Genomic DNA, 18,610 nt, shown 5'->3' with positions numbered 1-18,610 from the left:
AATGTATGATAGTGGGAATGCGGGACTGTGTTCCAAACAAAAAACAATACAAGTGTACTTGCTTCAGATCCTCAATGGTAAAGCTAGGAGAGCAAAAAAAAAGTATATTTCTTTGTTATAAAAGTGCATTTAAATTACTTAGGAACTGTGCACGTTTTGGAGGGGTGTGTAGACCACAGTTAGACCTCCAACTCAAACTGTACATTTTTTATCTTGCACCAACTCCAAAATGTAAATGTATATTCTTATTATGTTACTGAATGTATCCAGAGTATTTTTAGATTTCATTGATTTAGCGTATATGCTTGGAGTCAGGAAGCAGGTGCAGAAGGTGAGTTTAATAAACATGAACAAGTTAGATAAAACAGGAGAAGCGTACTGAATATGAACACCACCAATACTGCCTGATGACTGAGGCTACTGAGGGCTAAATAAAGGGAGAGTAATCAAGGTGATGATGATGAGGACCAGGTGCACATAATGATGGTGCCCGGACCAGTAGTTAGTAGACCGGCCATTTTGAGCGCCTCAGATGGGGAGCGGGAGTACGTTTGACAGTACCCACCCATCCTGACTCGCGGCTCCAGCTGCAGGACGACGCCGGCCAGGAGTACGGCCCTGAGGGCGAGGAGATGGAAATCCCGGAAGATGTTGGGGTCCAAGTCGTCGGTCACCGGGACACAACAGTGCTCCTCTGGACCGTGCCCCTCCCAGTCCACCAGGTACTGAAGCCGACCCCCAGGACCTTGGGAGTCCAATAGTGACCTAGGAGGGAAACATGAAAAGAAGGTGAGATCCAGTAGTTGGTGGGGAGTTGTAACATATATGTTACTTTGTTGACCCTCCAGAGGACCTTGAAGGGCCCCACAAACTGGGGGCTCAGCTTCCAGCAAGACAGGCGGAGCAGGAGGTTCCTTGGTGCAGAGCCAGACACGATCACCAGGGAGGAACATGGGAGCCTCACTGCGGTGGCAATCCACTCATTAATCACCAGCTGGGTATTCTGTGTGCAAGGAGTTTTAAATATTTGTTTTATTTCTGCTGGAGCATCATGTGGGCAGCATTCAAAATTTCCTCTGTGCCAGAACCACTCGTTCCCCTGCAGGGGCTTTGGTCAGGCTCGGGGTCCACGGGGCCAGGACCAGCTAATATCCCAGGACGCACTGGAAGGGAGTGTTTTTTTATTTTTGTTTTGGAGGTGATGTTTGGTCTGGGTGTCAGAACCAGAGCTACCTGGGAGGCCTTAGTCGGTTTGTCAGATTCCCATGCCTCTGCGGGTTCGATGGGTTCCCCTGCCTAAGCTGGCTCGACAGGTTTCCATAGGCTTCCATGCCTCAGCTGGGTTTGATAGGCTCCCATGCCTCAGCAGGGTTCGATATGCTCCCATGCTTCAGCTAGGTGAACAGGTGCCTGAACCTGGGAGGTCTCATCAGGCTCTCACACCTCAGCCGGTTTGTCAGGTTTCTGTGCCTTAGCGGAGGCAACCGGTCTGCTCCTGATCCCTGGGAAGCCAAACGCACGGGGGGGGGGGGGGGGGGGGGGGGGTATTGTCACGTGTGCTCTCTCTCCGGCGCTCTAGGCCCCCATGCTCCTGCACCTCAGCTGGATCGACAGGTTCCCGCACCTTAGCATAGGTGACGGTCTGCTCCTGATCATCATCTTGGTCGGCGTCCTGCGGCTCGAGCCACATGTCGGGGAGGGGGTACTGTCACTTGTGCTCCCTCTCTGGCCTCTAGGTCACCAGACTGCTCGTTATGACGCACACCGGTCACCATCGTTACGCGCATTATGACACTCACCAGGACTCCAACACCTCCTTGATTACCTACCCTATATATATATATATATATATATATATATATACTGCTCAAAAAAATAAAGGGAACACTAAAATAACACATCCTAGATCTGAATGAATGAAATATTCTTATTAAATACTTTTTTCTTTACATAGTTGAATGTGCCGACAACAAAATCACACAAAAATGATCAATGGAAATCAAATTTATCAAAAGGTCTTGATTTGGAGTTACACTCAAAATTAAAGTGGAAAACCACACTACAGGCTGATCCAACTTTGATGTAATGTCCTTAAAACAAGTCCAAATGAGGCTCAGTAGTGTGTGTGGCCTCCATGTGCCTGTATGAGTGCCCTACAATGCCTGGGCATGCTCCTGATGAGGTGGCGGATGGTCTCCTGAGGGATCTCCTCCCAGACCTGGACTAAAGCATCTGCCAACTCCTGGACAGTCTGTGGTGCAACGTTGGTGGATGGAGCGAGACATGATGTCCCAGATGTGCTCAATTGGATTCAGGTCTGGGGAACGGGCGGACCAGTCCATAGCATCAATGCCTTTCTCTTGCAGGAACTGCTGACTCACTCCAGCCACATGAGGTCTAGCATTGTCTTGCATTAGGAGGAACCCAGGGCCAACCACACCAGCATATGGTCTCACAAGGGGTCTGAGGATCTCATCTCGGTACCTAATGGCAGTCAGGATACCTCTGGTGAGCACATGGAGGGCTGTGCAGCCCCCCAAAGAAATGCCACCCCACACCATGACTGACCCACCGCCAAACTGGTCATGCTGGAGGATGTTGCAGGCAGCAGAACGTTCTCCATGGCGTCTCCAGACTGTCACGTCTATCACGTGCTCAGTGTGAACCTGCTTTCATCTGTGAAGAGCACAGGGTGCCAGTGGCCAATTTGCCAATCTTGGTGTTCTCTGGCAAATGCCAAACGTCCTGCACGGTGTTGGGCTGTAAGCACAACCCCCACCTGTGGACGTCGGGCCCTCATACCACCCTCATGGAGTCTGTTTCTGACCATTTGAGCAGACACATGCACATTTGTGGCCTGCTGGAGGTCATTTTGCAGGGCTCTGGCAGTGCTCCTCCTGCTCCTCCTTGCACAAAGGCGGAGGTAGCGGTCCTGCTGCTGGGTTGTTGCCCTCCTACGGCCTCCTCCACGTCTCCTAATGTACTGGCCTGTCTCCTGGTAGCGCCTCCATGCTCTGGACACTACGCTGACAGACACAGCAAACCTTCTTGCCACAGCTCGCATTGATGTGCCATCCTGGATGAGCTGCACAGCTGAGCAACTTGTGTGGGTTGTAGACTCCATCTCAAGCTACCACTAGAGTGAAAGCACCGCCAGCATTCAAAAGTGACCAAAACATCAGCCAGGAAGCATAGGAACTGAGAAGTGGTCTGTGGTCCCCACCTGCAGAACCACTCCTTTATTGGGGGTGTCTTGCTAAATGCCTATAATTTCCACCTGTTGTCTATTCCATTTGCACAACAGCATGTGAAATGTATTGTCAATCAGTGTTGCTTCCTAAGTGGACAGTTTGATTTCACAGAAGTGTGATTGACTTGGAGTTACATTGTGTTGTTTAAGTGTTCCCTTTATTTTTTGAGCAGTGTATATCTCACTCCCTTTGGTTCCTTACCCAGGCGTCATTGTTTCTGTTTCATGTCTGTGCGTTGTTCATTTTTGTATTGTTTTCATTTATTCCCCCCCTGGACTTGCTTCCCGTTGTTACACGCAGTCTCCTCCATTCCTCTCAATCACCTGACCCATGCCCACACCTGTTCACCTTCACTATTGCCAGGCATCCTACATGTCCGGCTACACACAGATTCCAATAATCTTTCAATATATAGCCATAATGTGACATTTGAAATGTCTATTCCTTTGGAACTTTTGTGAGTAATGTTTATTTTTGTTAATCTATTTCACTGGCTTTGGCAATGTAAACATTATCAAGGCACAAGGTGAGACCCAAATGCAGACACAGGAGGCAGATGGTTGGAGTCTTACAATGTTTATTAAAAACCAGATCAGAGTCCAGGAGGAACAGAGTGGCAGACAGGCTCATGGTCAAGGCAGGCAAAATGGTCAGGCAGGCACATAGTCCAGAAATAGGCAAGGGTCAAAACCAGGAGGACTAGAAAAAGAAGAATGCAAACGGCAGGAGAACTGGGAAAACGCTGGTCGACATGGAAACATACAAGACGAACTGGCACAGAGAGACAGGGATAAATACACTGGGGAAAACAAGCGACACCTGGAGCGGGTGGAGACAATAACGAGGAAAGGTGAAACTGATCAGGGTGTGACAAACATGTTTTCCATGGCAATAAAACCCTTTGAATTGAATTGAGAAAGAGACAAAGTCAGAGACAGAGACATAGACATTCAGAACATTCTACCCCAAACCAGAGAAGTGAGATGAGTGGGGGTTCTGCCTGTATGACAGGGGAGCTGTTGGCCCCCATCCTACAGTATCAGCCCCCAGGCTTCTGAAAACAATCCCCCTCTGTGAATGTGGGTGTGTTTCACAAGCTTGGAAAAGGGACCTACGGGTCCCTTTAAATGCACACCATGGAGCGCAGACAAAATAATCCCTGGTCATTCAACATAATAAAAGCTTTGTGTGTATGAAAGAGAGTGAGTGAGAGAGAGAGAGAAAGAGATTGTGCACATTGACTTTGTGCATTCAAATCTCACATTTTTCCGTGTCATTCTCTCTCGCGTCATCTCTCCATCTTTTTTTTACCATTCTCTCTTGAATTGTATCTCTTTTTCCAACTCTCAGGACACATTAAACAACAACTCATTTGGTAAGAAGTACAGCTGGCAGGAGAAGGTCTCGCGCACATCCTCCCCCCTCAAAACAGGTGAGCTGCTTACAGGAGACTGCTGGCTCATACCACCAGTTTAATCTTTTAGGGGGTTGCTGATTTAGTAGATATAATTAGGCAACACAGCAATGACTGCAGAATCAACTACTGCCACTAAAACTATATACATATTTCCTATTATCCATTGTAACATTGTCCAACATTTTTTGTGATGACTTTCAGTGGCTCATTAGCGTCAGTGACAGTGACAATGCCAGTGTAGCCTAGGCTAGCCATATTGAACAGTCTGCTGTGGCTAGCAGCCCAGAGCTACTACAGGTCATACATAAAATGGCCTCTATGAACTATATTTAAAACTAGCAGAGTGTGTTGAGTTACAGACTAGCACCGCAGATTCAGATGTTAAAAAGATGAACGATGCTGCACAACTTTTAAGCCTCTATTAGCCTAGCTGTCACTAAATGTATATGGAAAGAAAGGATAACAGAATGAAATAAAAAATGGGTTACTTTTTATTCTTGGAACACATAGGGCTAGTACACACAAACCACTATTTTGAAGTTACATCTGTCTCTCTAATATATAACCGTATCTGCTTTAGGTCCACTAGTCTCAATATGATTGTGTGCTTTATATTGCAGTTTTCTTGATCAGATATCTCTTGAAAATATATTTCTCCATTCCAATGGCACTTCCTGGTAAAATAATGTATATTGGCCAACTACATACATTCTGGGATGCATTTGTCTCCTTATAATGACAATATATGTTGTGTTCATTGCTTCCCACCCCAAGTCATTAGTAATGGTTGTAATTATACATTAATTCATAAAAAGCTTTAAATACATTGCTCTCAAAGTGTGTATTAGTGTCCTCTGATAGCAGTGACAGCATGGTGAATAGCTAGTATCCCTGCAAGGCTCTAATTGTTTTTGACAGTGGATTATGACATACTAGGTCAATCACATTCTATTTGCTGCCCACTGAATATGATGAGTAATGGGGAATTAGCATGGATCCCAGTGTTACCTAACCAACTAGACATTTCAGAATTTGTGTGTGTTTGTCTGTGCATGTTGATCTGTATGTTATGTGTGTGTTGTCTATGTGTACTGTATGTGAACTGCTGCATATGTTTCCATCTGGGTTTTTATCTATGTGCTCTTGTGTGTGTTTGTGTATTTTGTATGTTAATGTGCACATGTGTGTCTGTGTATGTATGTCTGCATGTTTGCTTGTCTCTGTCTGTGCACCTGCATGTCTGTATGCCTGTATCTTGTTTGAATGTCTGTGTGTCTGCATATGCTTGGGTCTGTGTCTCTCCCCCAGGTGGGCTGACCTCTCCCCATGAGCACAGCTGTCTGAGAGACGAGGACAAGCTGCAGCAGGGAGGTGGGACAGAGACCAAGGACCGGGGCACATCCACTGACGCTCCCTGCAAACACAAACACACCTTTGGACACACCCACAGTTCCACAGCGGGGACACGCTCCAAACTGCAGGAGAAGCCCCCAGCAACCCCGCCTCCCCAAAACTACACACCCGCACCTCTGGGCCCCTTAGGAAATGGCGAGGGGGGTACACACAGAGAGAAGATTCGCTATCACACAGACGTATTCCTAGAACCCACCGAGGAGATCTATCTGACTCCTGTGCACCGTTCCGAGCAGGACCGCCCATTCCTGTCCCAGCAGCCAAAGCACGGACGCATGTCAATCAGCTCTGACACAGAGGGCCCGCCCCCTTACCAGCCTCTGCCCGAGCAGACCAACCTCTGCATTTGTGAGGAGGTCGAGGTGTATGTGCCCCCTCCCTCCTACGCCTCCTGTGTGGAGGCTCTCCTCACCCCTCCCTCTACTGTCCCCCCCACGGAACCCCCAGCCTTAACCCTGAACCTCAGCCTGAGGGAAGGAGGAGCAGGGGCGATGGTGAGGGCAGGGGAATGGGTGGAGTATGTAGATGCCGAGGATGAGACATTTGGGGGAGAGGGGGAGGCTGAGGATAAGAGGGTAAGGAATGTGGTAGGCAGGCGGTATTTGGGACGTGGCGGCTGTGGTGCCCCCCCGAGGAATTTAATGAGCTCAGAAGCAAATGGTCTGTCTTACGACTCTGTGAAGTACACACTCGTCGTGGACGAGCACGCGCAGCTCGAACTGGTGAGTATGCGGCAGTGTTACCAATGTTACAGCGACGACAGCGACTCTGCGACCGTCTACAACAACTGCATCTCGTCTCCGTATGAGTCGGCCATAGTGGAGGAGTATGAGGAGGAAGAGGAAGAGGAAGAAGAGAAAGAGGACGAGAAGGAGAGAGTGAGAGTGGGAATGGTGAGGAGAGAAGCCACCGCCTGTCTGTCAGAGGACTACACCCCAGAGGCGAACCTGCACTTCTCTAAGAGGTTCCTCAACATCTTCATGAACGGATGGTCACGATCCTCCAGTAGGTACCACCACTGAACCACAAGGACACCATCTTGTGTTCAGACACTGCAGTTTCTTACGATAGGCTTAAAGGGCAACTCCATAATTTTTCAACCTCATTTTCATTATCTCCAGCACAACACCAGTGTCAACATTTGTGAAAATGGCACATTTCTACGTTTTGTAGAAACAAATATAAAGTTCAAAAGTTCTACCCGATGACGCCATCAAAAGTTACAACATTTTAATCCTTAAGAGTCTATTGACTCACTCGTGTGTCAATCTAAGTAACATAATTAAACAAATCTCCATTAAAATCCTTCAGAGATATCTTTTTTCACAGCCTATAATGTTGTCACATCATAGTCAACATAGCTACTAGAACTAACATGTTAGTAAACCTGCTACAATCATACAGTACAGTGTACAATCAGCAGCAAGCAGTTTAGCAGTTACACCTGCGGACCCCGGTGGCAAAAAAATTATAAAACTAAAAGCTTACCTTGTAAGAGTTCCAGTGTTGGATAGCCATAGCCAGCTATCTAATATAGCATCCTTCTCTGTTAGACATGGGTGTTTGAGTAGGCTTAACTAGCTAGCTGCGTTAGACTCTAGCTAAGTAAGTGAAAGAGAAAAACATATCACGAAATATAGCTAGCTCTCTCTCTCTCTCTCTCTCTCTCTCTACTCCCTTCATTCTGGAATACATTAATTTGTTCAAAACTGTTCAACTATTGTCTTTCTCTCTCTTTGAGTCAACTACTCAACACATTTCATAGACTGCAGTGCTAGCTAGCTGTAGCTTATGCTTTCAGTACTAGATTAATTATCTGATTATTCGATTGGGTGAACAACATGTCAGTGCATGCTGCAAGAACTAGATTGGAGGTTGTCCTCCGGAAGTTGTCATATTTACGGTGTAAGTCTATGGAAGGGGGTGAGAACCAAGAGTCTCTAGGTTATGTATTGAAGTCAATGTATCCAGAGGAGGACAGAAGCTATCTGCTACACTGTGGTGCTACCCTACAGAGTGCTACTGAGGCTACTGTAGACCTTCATTGCAAAACAGTGTGTATTAATAAATTATTTGGTGACGTGAATATATTTCGTATAGTTTTATCTGAAAAGGATAACTTTTTTCATGCATAAAAATGTGTCTGAAATTCACTGATGAGGAATCCCCTTCCTCCTCAGAGTTTTAGTGGCAGGAGCCTTTTGCATCTGCGGTGGAAGGTGGCAGAACTTCTCAATAAATCTTCTGTAGCTTCCGAACGGTCGGAGTGTCCGTTTTGCTCTACAACATCCACAAGTGTCACGGAACTCGTCTGAATGTAACCCATATAAATGAATGGAAGTATGGCGGTAGTTTTGTGCAAACAAAAATAAGGGGTTAAATATGTGTCCAAAAAACACATATTTCCTGAGCTTTCTTATATCTCCTAGATAAAGGACAGACACTTCAAAATATTTTTTTCCATTTATGAATGTGTTATTCAAGGTGTTTCTATGGGCTATAGTCAATATTTTATAAAATAATTTTGTACGTATTTTTATACCTAAAGGAAGCCCAAAATTCAAAAGCTAAATGATTCATAATATGACCACCTTAAAACAATTCCATGTTAGCTTAGTAGACCCCTGGTGCTGGAGATGATTTTTACTCAGGACACTGTCATTCCTTATATAATATGAATGTATTCAATGAAACGGCTCACTTGAACTTGGATAAATATTTTAGCTTCTGCTCAAAAGATGCAGAGTACAGTATATCTTGTTTGCTTGGTTGCCTCAATAATCACATTTGCCAACACTAGTGATACGCCCCCCAAAAAAGTGCCACAATTTCATAATGGTGTTATCTTTTAGTGTAGGCAAGTCAGTTAAGAACAAATTCATGTTTACAATGACAGCCTTCTGGGGAACAGTGGGTTAACTGACTTGTTCAGGGGCAGGATATGGTAGCCTAGTGGGTTGCAAGTTCAAATCCCCGAGCTGACAAGGTACAAATCTGTCGTTCTGCCCCTGAACAGGCAGTTAACCCACTGTTCCTAGGCTGTCATTGAAAATAAGAATTTGTTCTTCACTGACTTGCCTAAATAAAGGTAAAACAAACATACCCTAGCTTCTGGGCCTGAGTAACAGGCAGTTTACTTTGGGCACGCTTTTCATCCGGAAGTTAAAATACTCCCCCCTACCCAAGAGAGGATAAAGCCCAGAAACACTTTATGTGCACTATGTCATACATCATTTTATCCGCAACAATTCAGTCTGATAGAGACACCTCAGGTGGGAAATCTGTTGCCAATTAGATGGAAGTCTAGCTCATGTCATATATTCAGGGAAGCATTATATTTCAAATAACAGCTGCATTCTGTGCATAAATTAGCCTGAAAATCAGGGATGAATGACAACAATATTGCAAGTCACACAAATGTAAAATTCCCCTTAAAGTCAGCTGACCTGCAGCTCTGGTTCTGCTAAATTTGTGAAATTGTGGATAATTAAATGTTTTCTGCATCAGAACCACCATGAGATCACCATGAATTGAATTTCAGTATATTCAAAAATATGATGCACCCAAATCCTATTTACAGTATTTTTGAATTTAAACTTTTTTTTAGGCAGGGTGCCATTGAGTCCCATTGAGACCAAGGTCTCTTTTAAAAGGGAACTCTGAATGACGAACACATAGGCAATCTAGGCAGCATAGGAAATATACAAAGAAAATACTGAACAAAATCATAAGAAACAACCACATTCCTCAGTGAAGAGGTCCTCAACCAACAATCTGAATTGCCCGAAAGACACCAATGCATCCAATTATGGAATATTCTGAAGATTGTTCCATAAATGAGGAGCAAAGAAACTAAAATCTGTTTTACTTAAATTTGGTTTAAGAAGGAATTTCAGGAGGAATTTCAAGACTGGGACCAGGTATGGTATCTCACATTTCTATAGGTTAGTGAGTTAGGTAATGCTGGAGTTTTTGCAAAACAGAATCAGCCTATGCGTCGTCAGAGGCCCAGCCTACTTGTTGATAGAGAAAACCTAAAACCGCATCTAACAGGATAAATAAAGTGCCAACTGCTTTCATGAAGATGATGTCACCATAGTATAGGACAGCTTCTTAGTTAACTTATTTATATGTTTTTTAAAAGACAACTTAATGCCCAAGCAGGGACACAATCAATGTGGGCACAATCCATGGTACAGATGTTTAAATATTTAGAGTCATTGTTGTGCGCTCTAGAAAACGACATGTACTTTGTTTTTCCCGCATTCAATAATTATTTAAGGTCAATAAGTGTTTTTTGTAAGACAACTCTGTAGGTCAGAGTGCCTGGTACACAGTGGGGGCAATAGAATACACAACAGTATCATCCGCATACAGGAGCAGATTAAAATTTTTCCACAGACAACTCTACATTGTTAATGTTTTCACACCCCTTGACCTTTACACATTCTGTTGTGTTACAGCCTGAATTTAAAATTGATTAAATTAAGATGTTGTGTCACCGATCTACAGAGAATACCTCATAATGTCAGTGTGGAATTTTCTTTGTAGAATTTCCTTTTAAATTATTTTTTTTTTTTAAAGCTGACGTCTTAAGTTAATAAGTTTTCAACCCCTTTGTTATGGCAAGCCTAATTAAGTTCAGGAGTAATAATGTGACCCGATTCAGGAAATTAGCGGTATGTTGCAAGTTTTTTGGCAGAAATACCTTCTCGAACATGTGAACTTTCATGTGCCTTAATAACAAACTGTTATGCCAACTGCAAATACAAATAAAGTTGTTAAATTACAAGCCTAGTTGGTTTAGCCAAAGAAAAAGTCCCGATAGCCATGATTGGCTGAGATAATGAGTGGGCTGGACATGCCGAGAGATACGTTTCAGATTGATCTGCGGTGTAGCATCATGTGTCTATAAAATGAGCTGCTCGTTATACATAGAAAGTCCTTTCTACTGCAGTTTTTCAGAAGATATAACGTTAGCCATGGAGAATTGCAAATATGTTGTTACTGCTCTCAATAACATTGCTGTCCTGAATTCATCAGGCGCTATCGGCAAAGGTCAGTGGGAAGAGGTTGTGAAGGTCTACTTTCTGGAGGACGATCGTGCCATGTTGGCTCTCTCTGGCTCCGAAAATGAATCAGACGATGAGGAAATCCCTGATTTAGGTAAAAACACTTTAATTGAAGAAGACATTGTAGAGTCTTCCGATGACAGTGATGTGGAAGAAATGTCAGTCAACAGTGTTGTCACGGAAGAAGTTGACCGAGTTTTGAAATCATTGGGAACACAACGGGCCAAACAAGCTGTGCAAACTAAACGGAAACGACACAGGGCATTTTATTTAATAAAAGGGGTTATAGTCTGCCATGAAGCTTTCATCCATGTATACGGGTAAGAATCTAGCTACAGTTTCAGATATCAAAATCAAATAAAATAAAATGTTATTTGTCACATACACATGGTTAGTAGATGTTAATGCGAGTGTAGCGAAATGCTTGTGCTTCTAGTTCCGACAATGCAGTAATAACCAACAAGTAATCTAGCTAACAATTCCAAAACTACTACCTCATAGACACAAGTGTAAGGGGATAAAGAATATGTACATAAAGATATATGAATGAGTGATGGTACAGAGCGGCATAGGCAAGATACAGTAGATGGTATTGAGTGCAGTATATACATATGAGATGAGTATGTAAACAAAGTGGCATAGTTAAAGTGGCCAGGGATACATGTATTACATAAGGATGCAGTAGATGATATAGAGTACAGTATATACATATACATATGAGATGAATAATGTAGGGTATGTAAACATTATATTAGGTAGCATTGTTTGAAGTGGCTAGTGATATATTTTACATTTCCCATCAATTCCCATTATTAAAGTGGCTGGAGTTGAGTCAGTGTTTTGGCAGCAGCCACTCAATGTTAGTGGTGGCTGTTTAACAGTCTGATGGCCTTGAGATAGAAGCTGTTTTTCAGTCTCTCGGTCCCAGCTTTGATGCACCTGTACTGACCTCGCCTTCTGGATGATAGCGGGGTGAACAGGCAGTGGCTCGGGTGGTTGTTGTCCTTGATGATCTTTATGGCCTTCCTGTGACATCGGGTGGTGTAGGTGTCCTGGAGGGCAGGTAGTTTGCCCCCGGTGATGTGTTGTGCAGACCTCACTACCCTCTGGAGAGCCTTACGGTTGTGGGTGGAGCAGTTGCCGTACCAGGCGGTGATACAGCCCGACGGGATGCTCTCGATTGTGCATCTGTAGAAGTTTGTGAGTGCTTTTGGTGACAAGCCAAATTTCTTTAGCCTCCTGAGGTTAAAGAGGCGCTGCTGTGCCTTCTTCACAAACTGTCTGTGTGGGTGGACCAATTCAGTTTGTCCGTTATGTGTACGCAGAGGAACTTAAAACTTACTACCCTCTCCACTACTGTCCCGTCGATGTGGATAGGGGGGTGCTCTCTCTGCTGTTTCCTGAAGTTTACAATCATCTCCTTTGTTTTGTTGACGTTGAGTGTGAGGTTATTTTCCTGACACCACACTCCGAGGGCCCTCATTTCCTCCCTGTAGGCCGTCTCGTCGTTGTTGGTAATCAAGCCTACCACTGTAGTGTCGTCCGCAAACTTGATGATTGAGTTGGAGGCGTGCATGGCCATTCAGTCATGGGTGAACAGGGAGTACAGGAGAGGGCTCAGAACTCAAATCAAATCAAATGTATTTATATAGCCCTTCGTACATCAGCTGATATCTCAAAGTGCTGTACAGAAACCCAGCCTAAAACCCAAACAGCAAGCAATGCAGGTGTAGAAGCACGGTGGCTAGGAAAAACTACCTAGAAAGGCCAAAACCTAGGAAGAAACCTAGAGAGGAACCAGGCTATGTGGGGTGGCCAGTCCTCTTCTGGCTGTGCCGGGTGGAGATTATAACATAACATGGCCAAGATGTTCAAATGTTCATAAATGACCAGCATGGTCGAATAATAATAAGGCAGAACAGTTGAAACTGGAGCAGCAGCACGGTCAGGTGGACTGGGGACAGCAAGGAGTCATCATGTCAGGTAGTCCTGGGGCATGGTCCTAGGGCTCAGGTCCTCCGAGAGAGAGAAAGAAAGAGAGAAGGAGAGAATTAGAGAACGCACACTTAGATTCACACAGGACACCGAATAGGACAGGAGAAGTACTCCAGATATAACAAACTGACCCTAGCCCCCCCGACACACAAACTACTGCAGCATAAATACTGGAGGCTGAGACAGGAGGGGTCAGGAGACACTGTGGCCCCATCCGAGGACACCCCCGGACAGGGCCAAACAGGAAGGATATAACCCCACCCACTTTGCCAAAGCACAGCCCCCACACCACTAGAGGGATATCTTCAACCACCAACTTACCATCCTGAGACAAGGCTGAGTATAGCCCACAAAGACCTCCGCCACAGCACAACCCAAGGGGGGGGGGGGGGGGGGGGGGCGCCAAACCCAGACAGGATGACCACATCAGTGAATCAACCCACTCAGGTGACGCACACCCTCCAGGGACGGCATGAGAGAGCCCCAGTAAGCCAGTGACTCAGCCCCTGTAATAGGGTTAGAGGCAGAGAATCCCAGTGGAAAGAGGGGAACCGGCCAGGCAGAGACAGCAAGGGCGGTTCGTTGCTCCAGAGCCTTTCCGTTCACCTTCCCACTCCTGGGCCAGACTACACTCAATCATATGACCCACTGAAGAGATGAGTCTTCAGTAAAGACTTAAAGGTTGAGACCGAGTTTGCGTCTCTGACATGGGTAGGCAGACCGTTCCATAAAAATTGAGCTCTATAGGAGAAAGCCCTGCCTCCAGCTATTTGCTTAGAAATTCTAGGGACAATTAGGAGGCCTGCGTCTTGTGACCGTAGCGTACGTGTAGGTATGTACGGCAGGACCAAATCAGAGAGATAGGTAGGAGCAAGCCCATGTAATGCTTTGTAGGTTAGCAGTAAAACCTTGAAATCAGCCCTTGCTTTGACAGGAAGCCAGTGTAGAGAGGCTAGCACTGGAGTAAGTGTAGAGAGGCTAGCACCACGCACTCTTGTGGGGCCCCATTGTTGAGGATTAGCGGGGTGGAGATGTGGTTACCTACCCTCACCACCTGGGGGCGGCCCGTCAGGAAGTCCAGTACCCAGTTTCACGGGGCGGGGTCGAGACCCAGGGTCTGGGTCCCCAATTTCGTGGTATCCAATTGTTTTTAGTAGCTACTATCTTGTCTCATCACTACAAGTCCCGTACGGGCTCGGGAGAGACGAAGGTTGAAAGTCATGCGTCCTCCGATACACAACCCAACCAAGCCGTACTGCTTCTTAACACAGCGCGCATCCAACCCGGAAGCCAGCCGCACCAATGTGTCGGAGGAAACACCGTGCACCTGGCAACCTTGGTTAGCATGCACTGCGCCCGCCCCGCCACAGGAGTCGCTGGTGCGCGATGAGACAAGGATATCCCTACCGGCCAAGCAATCCCTAACCCGAACGACGCTAGGCCAATTGTGCATCACCCCACGGACGTGGCCGGTTGCGATAGAGCCTGTGCGTGAACCCAGGGTCTCTGGTGTAGTAGTAGGGAATTTTAAGCACAGATTAAACCACAAAGTTCAGGGAGGTTTTTTAATGCCTCGCAAAGAAGGGATCCGATTATTTAGATGTGTAAAAAACAGACACTGAATATTCCTTTGAGCATGGTGAAGTTATTCATTTCACTTTGGATGGTGTATCAATACAGCTAGTCACTACAAAGATACAGGCATCATTCCTAACTCAGTTGTTGGAGCATGGAAACTGCTCTGGGATTTCACCATGAGGCCAATGGTGATTTTAAAATAGTTGCAGAGTTTAATGACTGTGATAGGAGAAAACTGAGGATGGATTAACAACATTGTAGTTACTCTACAATACTAACCTAAATGACAGAGTAAAAAGAAGGAAGTCTGTACTTACTAAAAATATATGTTTTTTTATTTTACCTTTATTTAACTAGGCAAGTCAGTTAAGAACAAATTCTTATTTTCAATGACGGTCTAGGAACAGTGGGTTAACTGCCTGTTCAGGGGAAGAATGACAGATTTGTACCTTGTCAGCTCGAGGATCCGAGCAACCTTCCGGTTACTAGTCCAACGCTCTAACCACTAGGCTACCCTGCTGCCCCAAAAGATGCACCCTGTTTGCAACAAAGCAGTTAAGTAAATACTGGAAAATGTGGCAAAGAAATTTACTTTTTGTTCTGAATACAAAGCGTTATCTTTGGGGCAAATCCAACACAACACATGACTGAGTACCACTCTTCATATTTTCCAGCCCGGTGGTGGCTGCATCACATTATGGATATGCTTGTCATCAGCAAGAACTAGGGACTTTGTTAGGATAAAAAAAATGGAAAACAGCTATAAGCAGAGGAAAACCTGTTTCATGCTTTCCAACAGACACTGGGAGACAAATCACCTTTCAGTAACCTTAAACAACAATCTAAAACACAAAGCCAAATCTACACGAGTTCCTTACCAAGACCCCATTGAATGGACCACAATGGCCGAGTTACAGTTTTGAATTAAATCGCCTTAAAACTCTATGGCAAAACTTGAAAATGACTGTCTAGCAATGACCAACAATCAACTTGACAGAGCTTGAAGAATTTTAAAAAGAATAATGGGCAAATATTGCACTATCCAGGTGTGGAAAGCTCTTAGAGACTTAACCAAAAAGATTCACAGCTGCAATTGCCACCAAAGGTGCTTCTACAAAGTATTGACTCAGGGGTGGGAAGACTTACACAACTGTTCAAAAGTTTGGGGTCACTTACAAATGTCCTTGTTTTTGAAAGAAAAGCACAATTTTTTGTCCATTTAAAATAATATCAACATAGATCAGAAATGCAGTGTAGACATTGTTAATGATGTACATGACTATTGTAGCTGGAAACGGCAGATTTTTTAATGGAATATCTACATAGGCGTACAGAGGCCCATTATCAGCAACCATCACTCCTGTGTTCCAATGGTACATTGTGTTAGCTAATCCAAGTTTATTATTTTAAAAGGCTAATTGATCATTAGAAAACCATTTTGCAATTATGTTAGCACAGCTGAAAACTGTTGTTCTCATTAAAGAAGCAGTACAACTGGTCTTTAGACTAGTTGAGTATCTGGAGCATCAGCATTTGTGGGTTTGATTAAATAGTACATGCAAAACACCAGGCTCAACATGAACAGTGAAGAGGCATCTCCGGGATGCAGAGTTCCTCTGTCCAGTGTCTGTGTTTATTTGTCCTTCTCCTTATTTTCTTTTTATTGGCCAGTTTGAGATACATTTGAAGTCGGAAGTTTACATATACCTTAGCCAAATCCATTTAAAACCAGTTTTTTACAATTCCTGACATTTAATCTGAGTAAAAATCCCTGTTTTAGGTCAGTTAGGATCACCACTTTATTTTAGGAATGTGAAAAGTCAGAATAATAGTAGATATTTTATTTCTTTCATCACATTCCCAGTGGGTCAGAAGTTTACATACATTCAATTAGTATTTGGTAGCATTGCCTTTAAATTGTTTAACTTGTGTCAAAAGTTTAGGGTAGGCTTCCACAAGCTTCCCACAATAAGTTGGGTGAATTTAGGCCCATTCCTCCTGACAGAGCTGGAGTAACTGAGTCAGGTCTGTTGGCCTCCTTGCTCGCACACGCTTTTTCAGTTCTGCCCACAAATGCTCTATGGGATTGAGGTCCGGGCTTTGTGATGCCACTCCAATACCTTGACTTTGTTGTCCTTAAGCCATTTTGTCACAACTTCGGAAGTATGCTTGGGGTCATTGTTCATTTGGAAGACCCATTTGTGACCAAGCTTTAACTTCCTGACTGATGTCTTGAGATGTTGCTTCAATATATCATAATTTTCAATACCTCATGATGCCATCTATTTTGTGAAGTGCACCAGTTCCTCCTGCAGCAAAGCTCCCCAACAACATGATGCTGCCATCCCTGTGCTCCGTGGTTGAGATGGTGTTCTTCGGCTTGCAATCCTCCCCCTTTTTGCTCCAAACATAACAATGGTCATTATGGCCTAACAGTTCTATTTTTGTTTCATCAGACCAGAGGACATTTCTCCAAAAAGTATGATCTTTGTCCCCATATGCAGTTGCAAACCGTAGTCTGGCTTTTTTATGGCTGTTTTGGAGCAGTGGCTTCTTCCTTGCTGAGCGGCCTTTCAGGTTATGTCGATATAGGACGCGTATTGCTGTGGCTATAGATTATTTTGTGCCCGTTTCCCCCAGCGTCTTCACAAGGTCTTTTGCTGTTGTTCTGAGATTGATTTGCACTTGTTGCACTAACGTACGTTCATCTCTAGGAGACTTAACATCTCCCTCTTGAGCGGTATGACGGCTGCGTGAGCCCGTGGTGCTCATACTTGCATGCTATTGTCTGTACAGATGAACATGGTACCTTCAGGCGTTTGGAAATTGCTCCCAAGTATGAACCAGACTTGTGGAGGCCTAAATTTCTTTCCCGAGGTCTTGGCTGATTTCTTTTGATTTTCCCATGATGTCAAGCAAAGAGGCACTGAGTTTGAAGGTAGGCCTTGAAATACTTCCAAGTGTATACCTTCAATTGAAATGTCAATTAGCCTATCAGAAGCTTCTAAAGCCATGACATCATTTTCTGGAATTTGCCAAGCTGTTTAAAGGCACAGTCAACTTAGTGTATGTATACTTCTGACCCGCTGGAATAATCTGTCTGTAAACAATTGTTGAAAAAATTACTTGTGTCATGCACAAAGTAGATGTCCTAACCGACTTGCCAAAACTATAGTTTGTTAAAACCTCTTAAGCTTACCCCCTCCTTTTTCGAACATTCTGTTAAAAATCGCACAACATTTCAGCGTCCTGCTACTCATGCCAGGAATATAGTATATGCATATGATTAGTATGTGTGGATAGAAAACACTCTGAAGTTTCTAAAACTGGTTAAATCACGGCTGTGACTATAACAGAGCGTGTGTTTCATCGAAAAGCGCAAGAAAAACTGGTCACTGAAAGCTGAAAATAATTTCCATGCGCCACTTGCATGATATTGTTTAAAGGACACCAAATTAAATATGGACACGGATGCAATTCCTACAGCTTCCACACGATGTCGCCATTGTCGTCATTTTCCTGAGAGTTATTTCTTGGGAAATCAAAGGAGGGGGATTCCATTTCTTCCGGTCTCTGACAGGATGTTTTGGAGGAACGTTTTCCGACCATGATTTCAAGACGTGGAGCTATTGAATACACATCGCCCCGTGATCATTTTGATAAATTATAAACGTTTACTAATACCTAAAGTTGGATTACAAAAGTATTTCGAAGTGTTTTGTGAAAGTTTATCGTCAACTTTTTTAATTTAAAAAAATGACGCAGCGTTTTGAAACAACAATTCTGAATTACACAGTTTCCATAGATGGCTATTTTGGGTATATATGGACCGATTTAATCGAAAAAAAGACCCAATAGTGATGTTTATGGGGCATATAGGAGTG

At 44.2% G+C, this 18,610-nt stretch overlaps 1 protein-coding gene across 1 annotated transcript in view; it reads left to right on the top strand.

Annotated features, from left to right (window-relative positions):
• Positions 1 to 301: 301 nt before the first annotated feature.
• Positions 302 to 18,610, top strand: part of LOC139385284 (C-Jun-amino-terminal kinase-interacting protein 1-like) — a 55,307-nt gene continuing 36,998 nt past the window's right edge. Inside the window, exons 1-6 of the mRNA XM_071130450.1 lie at positions 302 to 331; positions 588 to 722; positions 849 to 998; positions 1,580 to 1,702; positions 4,557 to 4,683; positions 5,977 to 7,086. Of these exons, the coding sequence (XP_070986551.1) occupies positions 302 to 331; positions 588 to 722; positions 849 to 998; positions 1,580 to 1,702; positions 4,557 to 4,683; positions 5,977 to 7,086 (1,675 nt within the window). The remainder of the gene's footprint in view (positions 332 to 587; positions 723 to 848; positions 999 to 1,579; positions 1,703 to 4,556; positions 4,684 to 5,976; positions 7,087 to 18,610) is intronic.

The sequence above is a fragment of the Oncorhynchus clarkii genome, chromosome 26 (genome assembly GCF_045791955.1).
Source record: "Oncorhynchus clarkii lewisi isolate Uvic-CL-2024 chromosome 26, UVic_Ocla_1.0, whole genome shotgun sequence".
Classification (NCBI taxonomy): domain Eukaryota; kingdom Metazoa; phylum Chordata; class Actinopteri; order Salmoniformes; family Salmonidae; genus Oncorhynchus; species Oncorhynchus clarkii.
The sequence above is the reverse complement of the archived record's forward strand: the minus strand, read 5'-3'. Positions and strand labels throughout refer to the sequence as shown.